The sequence below is a fragment of the Tursiops truncatus genome, chromosome 5 (assembly GCF_011762595.2).
Source record: "Tursiops truncatus isolate mTurTru1 chromosome 5, mTurTru1.mat.Y, whole genome shotgun sequence".
Classification (NCBI taxonomy): Eukaryota; Metazoa; Chordata; class Mammalia; order Artiodactyla; family Delphinidae; genus Tursiops; species Tursiops truncatus.
This window is the reverse complement of record NC_047038.1, coordinates 70,128,434-70,141,328: the sequence shown is the minus strand read 5'-3', so window position 1 is coordinate 70,141,328 and position 12,895 is coordinate 70,128,434. Positions and strand designations below refer to the sequence as shown.

Sequence of the window (12,895 nt, the reverse complement as noted above, 5' to 3'; positions counted from 1 at the left end):
GCTGTTGTAACCATGCACAGGCAAGTTCTTATGTGGACATAAGTTTTGAAACTAACTGAACAATACCTAGGAATGTGATTGTTGGATCGTTTTGCACAACTGTGTTTTTTTAAAAAATAAATTTGTTTTATTTATTTATTTTTGGCTGTGTTGGGTGTTCGTTGCTTCGCGTGGACTTTCTCTGGTTGTGGAGAGCGGGGGCTGCTCTTTGTTGTGGTGCGCGGGCTTCTCACTGTGGAGGCTTCTTTTGGTGCAGAGCACGAGCTCTAGGTGCATGGGCTTCAGTAGTTGTGGCACGTGGGCTCAGTAGTTGTGGCTCACGGGCTAGAGCACAGGCTCAGTAGTTGTGGCGCATGGGCTTAGCTGCTCCGCGGCATGTGGGATCTTCCCGGACCAGGGCTCGAACCTTTGTCCCCTGCATTGGCAGGTGGATTCTCAACCACTGCGCCCCCAGGGAAGCCCCAGTTTTGCACAACTATGTTTAATGTTATAAGAAACTGCCAAACTTTTTCAAAGTGGCTATACCACTTTGCATTTCTTTCTTTTTTTAAAATTGTGGCAAAAAACAGAACATGAAATCTACTCTCTTAAATGTTTGTCTGCAGTACAGTATTGTTAACAGTATTGTTAACATGTATATACATTGTTGTGCAGCATTGAGACTCTATCCATGAACAGCAACTCCCTATTTCTCCCTCCTCCAGTCCCTGGCAATCCCCATTTTGCTTTCTGCTTCAAGAATTTGACTACTTTTGATACTTCATAAGTGGAATCACACAGCCTTTGTCCTTCTATAGCTACCATATTCCATATGCTTACCATAATGTCCTCAGGATTTCCTTCTTTTTTTTTTAAAGGCTGAATAATATTCCATTACATGTATATACCACATTTTTTTAAAATCCATTTATCTGTCAACGGACATTTAAGTTGTTTTTTTCACCTCTTGGTTATTGTGACTAATGTTGCAGTGAGCACAGGAGTGCAAATATCTCTTCGAGAGCCTGTTTCCAATTATTTATGCTAAATACCTTGAAGTGGGATTGCTGAATCACATGGTAGTTCTATTTTTAACTTTTTGAGACATCTCCACACTTTTTTCCATAGCCATGACGTCATTTTACATTCCCACCAAAAGTGCACAAGGGTTCCAATTTCTCCATATTCTTGGCTGGTACTAGTGACGACAGAGATACACAAACCCCTACCTTATGCTAGCTTCTTCTTATTTATAATCCCTATAGCAAATCCTAAAAATGCTATGTATATATTTGTTACTTTCTAATTTAAATAAAACTGGATGGCCATTTCTTTCTCCCGTTGTATAACATAGTCTTCTGGAAAGAGTAGCCAAGTGTAGGGTGTCTAAACCCCTGGTAGCTCTGCAGGCCAAGGCTCTGATGATAAAGTGCAGATTCCCAGTTATACTGCTGGATGAATGTTAAAGCCATCTCTAGGCTGGAATTTAGACTCTTATTGAAAAGCTATTCTACTAATCACCAATTAACGGATAAATGAACTTCACACCTTTTGTCTGTTCATTATTTTATTGTCAACATATTATTTGTGAAGGGAGAGAATGAGTTCAGAGTTTGGAAGTCTTCAAATTAGGAAAGACTGACAAATAGGCCAACTCTACTATTCATATTTACAGTGGAGATTTTTAAAAGAAATATGACATAATGCACCTCACAAATGGATGCTATTAAAGTCCGTTTTAGGCATCATTTTTGAATACAAGGAAACTTCATTTCTTCTTTTTTTATTCCCTAATATGTAAACACTCCATATGTTCAAATGTTTGTAAGGCATGTTATCTTAAAGAATATTAAAAAAAAAAAAATCAAAGTGGTACAGAAACAAGCTCCTGGAAGAGTGCTGGCATTTTTCTCCCAATTGTTGGATAATACTGCAAAGAATTTCTTCCAAGTAAAGGGATTTTGTTTTGTATTAAATTTTATAATAAAAGCTCCCAAATGAAAGATTCAGAATTCTAAACATTTTTAAGGATTATAAAAAGATATGCCTGAAATCTTGCATGTTTTTAAACATAGTACAAAGTAAGCTTTTTATATGTAGGCATTTTTAATAAAAAAAGTTTTATTTGTGTTTTAGGAATAAACAGGCTAACATAAATTGTACATATTTACAGCAATAAACTTCATTTCAGAAGCTGCACAACGGCTTTTGTAAGTACAGCTGATGGTTTTTGACACCAGCCTTCAAACGTGTTTTCTTTCTTTCATTTGCTGCAACATTTAAAATCTTGTAGTACTAAAGCAAAGAAAACAGCAACTTATTTTATAGCAAAGCCACACTATTAACAAAATAATGAGTAAACTACAGTCCCGTGAGTGCTAAGGTATGAGACTGTGAGTCCTGAAATCGAGAGCACAAGCATTTCTTGTGTCCATACCTGATTGCATGTAAGTTGATTTTGCATTTTACAAGAATACATGATTACTCAATGAATGATGAGTAGAAAAAAGGCCATGAAGGGTAAAAGGGTCAGTAATCAGAAGACACTGAACAGCTTCTTGGTCACTGATTCACTGCTAAACGGGAAATCTATTTCTTCTTTCATGTGTATAAATCACAGTCTCCAGGCTTCATGGATTTTGTCCACATATCATTTTTGAGATAGCAAAGGCCTAACGTCAAATACTTAAGCATGTAAAAAGGAATTAATGAAACGGTTAGGATATTTAATCAAATTCCTAACAGAAAGGGTACAAGTCAAGCATACTGTATGAAATTTTGATTTCAAATGTAAAAAGCAACTACAGAAAAGCACAAGTTTCATTAGAGAGAACAGCAGTTTCAATCAGAAAATACAGTATATACTGATACAAAATAGAAAGTTGGATTACAAAAGTAAGGAGTCTACCTTTTCTTTCTTGGCATCGGTGAAACCTGTCTCATTTCCTTAAAATTTCTGTAGGTTTCTGGAAATACTCATTCTTGCCCTTGAGCTTTTTAGTCGTCTGGTAGGTATACAAAAGTATTATCTGCTTATGTAAGAAAGCAGATGCTTATGTCAAAAGAGCAAAAGAACATTAATATATTGTAATTTATGTACCTCTGTAATTAAAGGAGTTCTGCCTGCTGAAAAATAAAGAGGGGAAAAGGGGTTATTTTATTTACAAGAGCTGTGTAATGCCATTCAGGAATTAGCTAATTCACATTTAGTAGGAGGGTAATAGACAATTCAGCAAAATGATTAGTGGAGATTAAAAAATACAAGGAACAAAACACTTAACATCTTCTAACATATTTGGTGAATTTAGCATAACGGATTTTGAGAGGCAACGGAAGGTATGCATTTCTTTCTGTATACATGTAGCACCTGCTTTTGAAAGATCCAGTTATGTAGTACAGGGTGCTGTGAATTAAAATAGCAGGAGACTGGTTTGGAAAGTTCAGCTAATTTTTGGATTCAATCAAGGTTTAGGTGAGGTGGTAGCCAAAGAGATGTTCCATTGCTGGCAGGATAGTAATTTTCCCAATCTTTAGCCTAATGAGTCCTGCTTTCCCAAACCTCCTGAATCACTGTGTAAAGATCTTTGCCTCAAGTTGAGTCTCCTTGGGTAAAGACAGAGGAGTGAAATAATTATTCAGAGATGATGGACAGCCAAGAGAATTTTTCAAGCAAGCCACCCTAACCCAGATGAGTTTCTCTCAAAGAGAGTTTTATTTGTATTTATGCAGTATTAAAGTTTCCTCTTTACATTTTCATTAACCTTTTAAATGACATGACAGCATTATTTCACATTAGCCATTAGGTTCCCATCACAATGGCACAAAATGCTGCCTAGCGTTCAAAAATAAAAAACTTAAAGATGTCAAAAAAAAAAGTTTGGCCCTTGTAAACATTTATATCATTTGGAATTTCCAAAACCCTCATGCAACCTTGACTTTGTAATAATGCCACATGGTAGTTTTTAACAAGAGGGTTATTGGCCCTCTCTAAAATAAGGAGTTGAGCAACACAGTCAATGAATATATGCATATCTAATCAGGAGTATTCCATACTTAGAAGAGTAGTGGATGTTCTGAATGTGAAATTTCACTTGTGTATATGATTCTGTTTTCCACAACACTGCAGTGAGTTAGAATAATCAAGGGGCTTACCCCAAGATGTCTCAGTGGCATTGTTGCAAAATAGAAAATAGTTCAAGCTTTATCCAGTGAGTATTTCAAAAAGATGTAGGCAACAGATTAACATGAAATTGATTCGCTTAAAAAAAAGAAAAAGCAGATACACTGCAATTCAATGTATTTGGGGAAATATCAAGTAGAAAAATATGTTATCTAGTAAAACTGGGGTGGCTGGTTGCCACTCTGAGGTAAGGCTTGCAAATGATATCTTTTATGCAAATAAGTAAATATATATAACAGGAGAACAGGGAAGTTAGCAGCTGAAAGGAGAGGGGCAGAAAAGGTATTTCTCTGTACATCTGTTTTATGCAGTCTTGAGGGACAGTTGGTGCATGTCAAAAACTGCCCATCCCCCTAAGATAGTTCTAAACCTTCTATTTACTTCTTGGCAGAAATGAAATTTGGTGTGCCATACTCTCTGGGAGGACTCTCTTAGGATTCACATTGGAGTGTTCCAATTACGCAGTGTAGTCCCAGCTTCAAGAGTAAACGCCCAGTAGAATCTAGATCCAAAGGCTTTTAACAAGGCAAACTTGGGTAAACGAGGGAAAAATGAAACTTTAAATAAAACCGTTCCTTCTTCCGTAGAGGAAAAGCAGTAGTAATTAGCATGGAAAGTCCAAGTCTGCTAGACTGGCAGACTCAAGAATGGTGGTGTTAGGATTCAGTTTGTATAGTCATAAACAATGGAAAAAATCTCAGTGACCACTCGGCACAGACCCTAACCTGGGTTCAGTTGTAACTCTAGCTGCATTTAAAAAAATCCACTTAGAGGTTGCAGACATAGGCTCAATGGGACTAAAATAACCTGGGGGAGGGTAGCAGGGACACCTGCCTCACAAGGTATTATCTATAATTCTGAAAGTAATGTCCATTATGGACATTCTCTGTTGCTACATTTAGCAACGTAGGTTATTCAGTCAGCATGTACAGATTCTCTACAATGGACAGAATAATAGATGCTTTGGGCAATGCAAAAGAATTAGAAAATGGGACATTTACCCTTAAAGACCTTACGCTTTATTTAGGGAGGCAGAGCATCTATTTGCAAAACTACTGGAAAATACACAAATGAAGTAACTATCTTTGGACAAAATGGCCACAAGAATTGAGGGTGAAGGGGAGAGGGAGAGTGAACAGAATGAGGGAAGTTTGCTCATGATGGCTTTTTGGTTGATGTTGGCTGGATTCATTAGGGAGGCGTTAGGAGGAGGCTGAGCTGGAGATAAAATGTAAAAATTCAAGCACAGCAACGAGAACATTTTGGGATGATAGGTGGCCGCTGCAGTGGAAGGGTAGGGAAAGCGTAAGGATTAGCATGCTTGAAGCTGAGTGAGGGGTACAATGAGAGATGAAGTGAGCATGAGTGATGGAGAAGACTGAAGTCAGTCATGAATAAAAGATTCATAGGGAGCCAAGATATTTTCTCCAAGGTGTTAATATTAACTTGCTAATATTTCCCATATCCTCCAGGTATGGGAATCATGAGACCTCATAATTAGCGTGACTATATAACTCGTTATCTAAATGGACAATTTTGAGTGAAATTATCTATTGATAATTACACACTGGCACTATCTCAGGCAAACTGGGGCACGCTTCAGGCTATTTAGATGTTGTACAAGCTACTCCTTCTACACTTTCCCTCAAGAGAGTAATGAAAAACTTGTGTGTGGAGGATGGAGGAAGGATGGAGAAGGATTACAAAAAAGAGCAAGTGTTTACTCGGCACAGTATCGACATACTGGGAGAGGAAATCACTCTCTTTTTTCCTACTCTCCACTCATCTTTGAACTACCCACAAACCTGGATCATCAGGTTAAAAAGATTAAATCCAGGCAGTGTAGTAGAGTGGAAAAAGCTTTGCCTTTGGAGCCAAGAAAAACTGAGATTGAATACTAACTCCATCACTAACTAGTTATCAGATCTTGGGTAAATCATTTAACCTATTTGAGCCTCTATTTCTACATATTGGTTTTGTCACCTTAACTTCACAGCATTGTAGTGAAGGTCAAACCAGGAAATAATGTGTGGGAAAGTGGTTTTTGATGCCGTAGACCAATGTGTGACAGTCATCGTTGGATATCTACCCAAAAGGCATTCTTCCCTCTTTTTTTTTTTTTTTTGGTTGTACGCGGGCCCCTCACTGTTGTGGCCTCTCCCGTTACGCGCAGGCTCAGCGGCCATGGCTCACGGGCCCAGCCGCTCTGCGGCATGTGGGATCCTCCCGGACCGGGGCACGAATCTGTGTCCCCTGCATCGGCAGGCGGACCGCCAACCACCGCGCCACCAGGGAAGCCCCCTTCCCTCTTTCTGTTAACATATTCCCCACGCCACCTCCTTTTTTCCCAGACACTGGGCAGCTTGGGGTTAGTGTTGTAAGCCAATCATGATAATTCCATTCCTCTTATCAGAGGCTGGTTCAGGAATGGATGTGTTATCCAACCCTGGCCAATGGGACAACAGAGAAGACTGTTGAGGGAGTTTTTTGGGAAAGATGTCCTTGCTCTTAAGAAGAAATCCAAGGCAGGGCTTTCCCTTATTTCTTCCACTTGATATGAGTGCGTAAGTGTAGCCACTTTGCAACCATAATGGCTGCTGATAACATACAGAGTTAAGAACTGGTTAGGGAAGGGGCCTGAGTCCTGAATGACATCATTGTGCTATTGAAATAATTAACCCAGTAACTGCGCTACTTCTAACTGTTATATGAGATAACATTTTGATGTTACTTTTAGTTGTATCTTTTGTTACTTGCACTTAAATGAATCCTAATTGATATACATATTAGTAAGTACTAATCTCAACTTGGTGAAAATTTGAAGACTTAGGAATGCTTCCTCTGTTTTGAAAAAAATGAAATTAAATATGAAACCATCACTAGGAAAAAAGTGTGGGAAACCAGTAATAGAAAACTATTAGCTCACTACTTTTAAGAGGAGTAATGAATACATCTGTACATAGGAAGGTTTTGTGGGGTGTGTGAGGTCGAGGGGCAGAATATTAGGATAACTCTACAAAAAAGAGACCATCTCATCCATAGAATGGCCTATGGTGGAAGGGAGGAATTTCCAGGCACTCTCCTAACAGTTTTGAATGGTCAGGGGTTCTCAGGAGAATCATGAAAGTTTAGAGATGGAAGGTATCTTTTAAAAAAGGAAAAAAAAGTTATGAACATCTGTGTGCAGGAATCTCATTAGGGATCTTGTTCAGACACTAGGCTGCATCTTTAAAAATGTGAATAGCTAGAAATGCTGATTGCAATTTAATAAGTAAACTTTCAGTTTTGCCATAGCTGTGCCTAAAACATTTGACAGATTTAATGATTTAAGTGGGGGATAGGAGGAGGTGGGAGAAGTGGGGGCACAGAGAGTGGATAACAGACCTGGAATCTTTTCCAATAGATGGGTGGCTGCCTCTTACCTGAGAGCTCAATCATACCTGCTATTCCTCTTACAGGACACAGGACAGTGATGGCGTCTAGGATGGGAAGGAATATGGAAAGGCACTGCAATAGCGTTTCTGCTCAGATGCTGCTTAGAAGTTGGCTTTTCCACTCAGGAGGGGCATTCCATGGCCATTCCTGACTGAGTTAGAGAGAATGGTCTAAGGGATCGACATCTTTCAGATATCTGAAAATAGAGACCACGATGATTATGTTATATGAGACTCTCCAGTGCTTTTAGAGGGAAATATTGTAGTGTGGACGATTACTAAAATCATAAATTTTTTTTTTTTTTGCCACTTGCCTGAAAATTTAACTCTATGTTCTCTATATATTTTTAGAGGACTGTGAACAAGTTTTCAATTCAGTTCACTTTACACCAGATGGCTTACTCCCAAAGACATGCAACAAGGAATATAACTAAATTTGTGGGGCTGTGTTAACAGAGGCCATGAGACTCCTGTATCTTTCTGGTAATCTCCTACACAAATGAATCTCTTTAAAATTCCCTTTGAAATTTAGTACTGGAAGGGAACTTGGAGGTCATCTGGTGGAATGTCCGTAGTCACACAACTAGGCTGTGATAGTGACAGCATAAAGCCCAGGTCACAAAATCCTAATTCCAAGGTGTCTGCTGTTCACTATAATTTCCTTCTCCCCACCACACAGCTCATTTATAGTTAACTTTTTAAGGTTAAGCTGCACATTGCTTGGTATATGTTTAGAGAACTTTCTGTTCTCTAAATATAGAAATGTTGTCTGGAGGAAAAAGATGTTCCACATATTTTATAGGGGCAGTTTAGACAGTTTGCCTTATGACCTGTCCAGTTACTAACTATATTTAATGTCTGCTAGAAGGTTGAAGAGGAGTGGGTAGGCTAATGCATAGAAGTGGAAATCTGTAATAGGAATCAGATACAGAAAGGATGAATTAGGTCAGGTTCCTAGAGGACAGTCTGTAACTAATGGTGTGCTGTGTAAATGATTAGCCATTCTGGGAGGAATAATAATAGATTTTTAAATGGCATACAATTAAGACTGAAGAAGTACACAAACGAGTTTGATGAAAAAGAATTGATACAGTGTGAATTCACCACATTACAACTATAATGTAAGGAGATGGTCTTATCCTCAAACTTTAGTGTAGATAATGTAGTTTTCTTAGGTTTGAGCTTATGATTTTTATTTCCATTTCATTTTGAATTAGACTGGGAGGGAGAAGGTTTAGGTAAATGTGTATTCTGTATATAAGGGACAGAAAAGCAGAAAAGAAAAATAACCCAAGGCAGTTCAGAAGAGGCTACTGTGATTATACAGTAGCTACCTCTAACATTCTGTTAAAGGCAATAGGAGTAGGAATTTGGGGAAATTATTAAAATTCACTGTTTTTGTAGATTCAATTGAAGATATGCAGTATAAGTCCAAAGAAGCTTAAGCTTTCTGCTATCCATGGGCAAGACAGCTTATGAGGTTTAGAAATGAGAAAGGAAAAAGAAAGGGATTGATTTCATTGGGTTAAGGCATGAGTCAGGATGATGTATGGTGCCAGGAAGGAATGAACACAAAAGAGGTAATCTGTTTCACGTTGCCAAACTTGCAAAATGCATAAACATATCGTATTTGAATAGTTTTCACCTATAAAAAATTATATTGGAAAATGTTCCCCCTTCCCTGTTTTTCTTCAAAAGGAAACCCAGGGAGAAGTAGGAGCCAGACAGCAATACTGATTGCTCTTATTTATCCTTTGGCTTCTAACTGGGGCTGTTTTAAGTTAGTGAATCTGTGACCCTGTGTACTTTAGGCAAATGCATAATGTTATTTGGCCTCTCTTTTATGAAACAATTTTTATTGATTTATTTTTCTATTGTCTTCAGGAGAGAAAATGCAGGTATGAGAATGGTTTTCTTTGCCAGCTGGTTCAGAAAGATACCTCCTTTTCCCACACCGAATTCCTACTGAAGCCTTGGTGATGAGTGCTGATTGTTCCAGGGTGGACAAAGTGTCTAGGGGCCAATCAGGAATGGTTGCCAGTCCCTTGATGTACCAAGGACTTCTTGAAATAGGAAAACCAAAACAAAACAAACAACTGTTAGATCTCTTCAGTTCGAATAAGGAAATTCTTGGTTTGGAGAAATAAAAACAAACTCAAAACTATGCTTATCCTTCCAGGAACTTAGTATTTTCTGGTTTGAAGTTCTTCTATTGAAAAGGATTTCCTTTTAAATGTTTGTGAAGTTGCAGCCTCTAACAGTGGAGTTTTCTGTCAGCTTAGTTGATTTCAGTTATCTGGAAAAAGCAGGATTTAAGCAAAAGCACAATGTATTCTGGACCTAGACATTGACTTGATTAGTTCCAACAGGGCTTTTTTTCTTATTCAATTGATTGTGGACCCTACTTGGCACATTTTGGAGCCAAAATGTCTTACAGTGATGGCTCCCTGCACTCTTCCTGGCACTTAAAATGCTGGCAATGAAAGCCTTGCCTTGCTAAGTTCTTACCTGCAAGAAAGACATCGATCACTCTCAAATGTTGCTAAGAAACCAATCTATTTCCCTACTTGCTTAGAATTTCTGAATTTCTGTGGATACCATCACCCTCTCTGGGACTGCCAGTCTGCATGGAAACACATCTTATGGCATAATATCCCACCATTCCGAAGACTTTTTCAAGAATACCAGGACTTGGGAGAAATATATTTGAGAACATTTAATTGCCAGATTCTCTTTTAAGTTTAACTAGCACATACCAAACATATCTCAGGCCCCCAGTTGAAAAATACTTGTCAATACCCAGTCCATTTATACCAGTACTTCTTTTTACCCTTCAAAAACAGTGCCATGGTCACCTCTGGATCTTTCAGGCATGAATCAGCCAGTTGGTGTTATCAATGTCGTTGGCTATCTCCTCCTTTTCTCCTTCCCATCATTTGCACATTCGACTGTTTACCCTGATCAACCATCCATCCATTTCTATTAGAAAGTATTAGAAGTTCTGGGAACACTTGTGGAAGGAAAGAAGGTACAAGCTAAAGCTATTGGTGCAAATGAAGCTTTGGATTCCCTGTGGATTTTGATCACGTCTTCTATTCTTGACCCCCTCAACAGCATGGATAATTTGGTATCTGAATATATGAGTAGCCACAAGTGACTGATAAAAACGCGTCAAACTTTTCATGGCACGGTTCCAGGAGCAGCTCGTTAAGATTCCTGTCTCTGCTGGTGTGCTGTTCCTGAGCCCCAGGGGTGTGCAGACTTCTTGGTAGCTCCAGTCCCTTTCAGTGGGGTTGAGGCATGAGGCAGTGATCACAGACACCTGGCAGAATTACACAACTGTACACACACAATGTCAGAGAAAGAGCAAGAGCTAAAAAGATTCTGGTTTGGACCCAAATCACTAGTCATTTCACTTCATGAATAAAAGCGAGTGCCTTGTAAGCTTACATTATTTACAGTGCTCGTATTTTTCAAACATCCACCCAAAAGCTGAGGACCACCACACCACAGGGAACAGTTCCATGAACTATGTACAGAATTTACAAGGAAGTTTACATAATATTCTACATTCCATTAACAACTTGACTTCTGTGTTGACTGTTTGCTTTCAAGCAACAGATATTTTTGTTCGTTTTTCTGTCCTCCTCATCCCAGTAACTGCTGATGAACCAACATGAACAAATGCTTGCACATTCCTTTACCCTCCCTCCTGGGATAAATATTTGATTATATTTGTTTAGGGAAAAAAAAAAAAACAACTGTGGCACATCACCCTTTGTAAAATACTATTAAAAATTGTCCATATAAGAAATCTTGGAGCGCTTTTCCTTCTAACATTATAAATAGATCTTTTGTTTGTTTGTTTGTTTCACTTGGCAAATTTCGACTGAGCTCTTTCTGAAGTGAATATTTATAAAGCAGTCATTGATTTCAGAAAGATGGAATTTGGTCAACATCTCTGTGTATTGTACCTAATGCTTTTTAAGGAAAGCCTATCCTTGGATCCATAAAGCAAACTTTATTCTCTGCACCACATTTTCTCTTTGCATTTTCAAGATCCTTCACTGATTGTAACGGACAGTAAAGACGGTATATGTGAAAACACTTTAGTCAGCAGAACTACCAACGAGTCTGCTGTTTCTATTTGGCAATGGAGAGGATGGGGGCAACAATCCTGGATAATTCAAGCCAAAAATATGTCTTTACCTGGGTCTTGGCCTCACAAAGCTGGTGAGTGTAATGCACATGTCACCCCTGATATCTTAAGTCAAGAAACATGACTGGTTGGAATGAGTGTGAAGTCATCATTGGCAAATAAATGATGGGATTTCTGCTGGGTCTATACAGGTTAAGTCTAAGACTCAGTCTATTTCACAGTTTATGAACTATGAACATGGGGTCCCCTGGACATGACTGTGGCATAAGAGAGTGCGTCCGTGCAGTTTTCAGCCTCTGCTGCCACTTTGTTAATACAGGAGATTATGGCTAAAAGAAAACAACCCCCAAATGGTTAAACAGTAACCCCTCTAAAATGTAGCGATCTGAATCTTTCAGGAATGGGGGGACCAGGTTGAGGGCACTTAAGAATGTCTAGCAATTTTTATGTTTTATGTCATCAATTTGGGCAAGACAAGGTAGAGAGGCAGAGAAGGAAGGATTTTTTTCTGTGTACTGTTCAGCCTGGAACGAGATTGGGGAGGATTTGGCTAGGAGGTGTCCGGAAGAAGGAAGTGAGGCCAGAGGTTATTAATTAGAAACATGGCAGCTTTTCCATTTTTCTGGCTGCCAATTGCCTCTAAAACCAGAGCTATGTAACACAATTTGTGTAGTGCTAGCTGTGACTGTCTACATCCAGGAGGGCCGACAGTGACACCATTTCGTGCCTATGGTAGATTCAGGCTTACTAAGTTTTACATTTTACAAAGGATAAAAGATAAGAATTCAAAACGTTCTTTTTCTCTCAGAGATGCTTTACATCTAAAACTACACGCATCAAATCCTTTAGACTTTTAAGGCAAGATAATAATAAAAAAACTATGCTCAATCTTCTCCAAGAAGAATGATCTAAACAGGTAAAGAGAACTTGTTTTGTTATGGAACACAGATCAACAGAGACTTTGTTTCTGATTTAGCATTTCATCCTTAAAAACTTTTAAAAGAGTTTTGACTTATTAATTCTTGTTAGGTATCAGCCAAAAGCCTCACTTCCTGTGTTCAAAATAAACGGCTACACAGTGGTTCCTGGGTAGTCACTGGGAATATTGACCTTACTATCACTGGTGTGGCCACATTCTAGTCT

At 38.6% G+C, this 12,895-nt stretch overlaps 1 protein-coding gene across 6 annotated transcripts in view; it reads left to right on the top strand.

Annotated features, from left to right (window-relative positions):
* COMMD8 (COMM domain containing 8) overlaps positions 1–12,895 on the top strand; it is a 37,175-nt gene that overhangs the window by 13,840 nt on the left and 10,440 nt on the right. Inside the window, exon 7 of one of the 6 annotated variants that reach the window (XM_073805213.1) lies at positions 9,478–11,626. The exons of the other annotated variants lie outside the window; for them this stretch is intronic. Within the exon in view, the coding sequence (XP_073661314.1) occupies positions 9,478–9,573 (96 nt within the window). The 3' untranslated portion in view covers positions 9,574–11,626. Of the gene's footprint in view, positions 1–9,477; positions 11,627–12,895 lie in introns of those variants that run through there. 6 annotated transcript variants of the gene reach the window in all.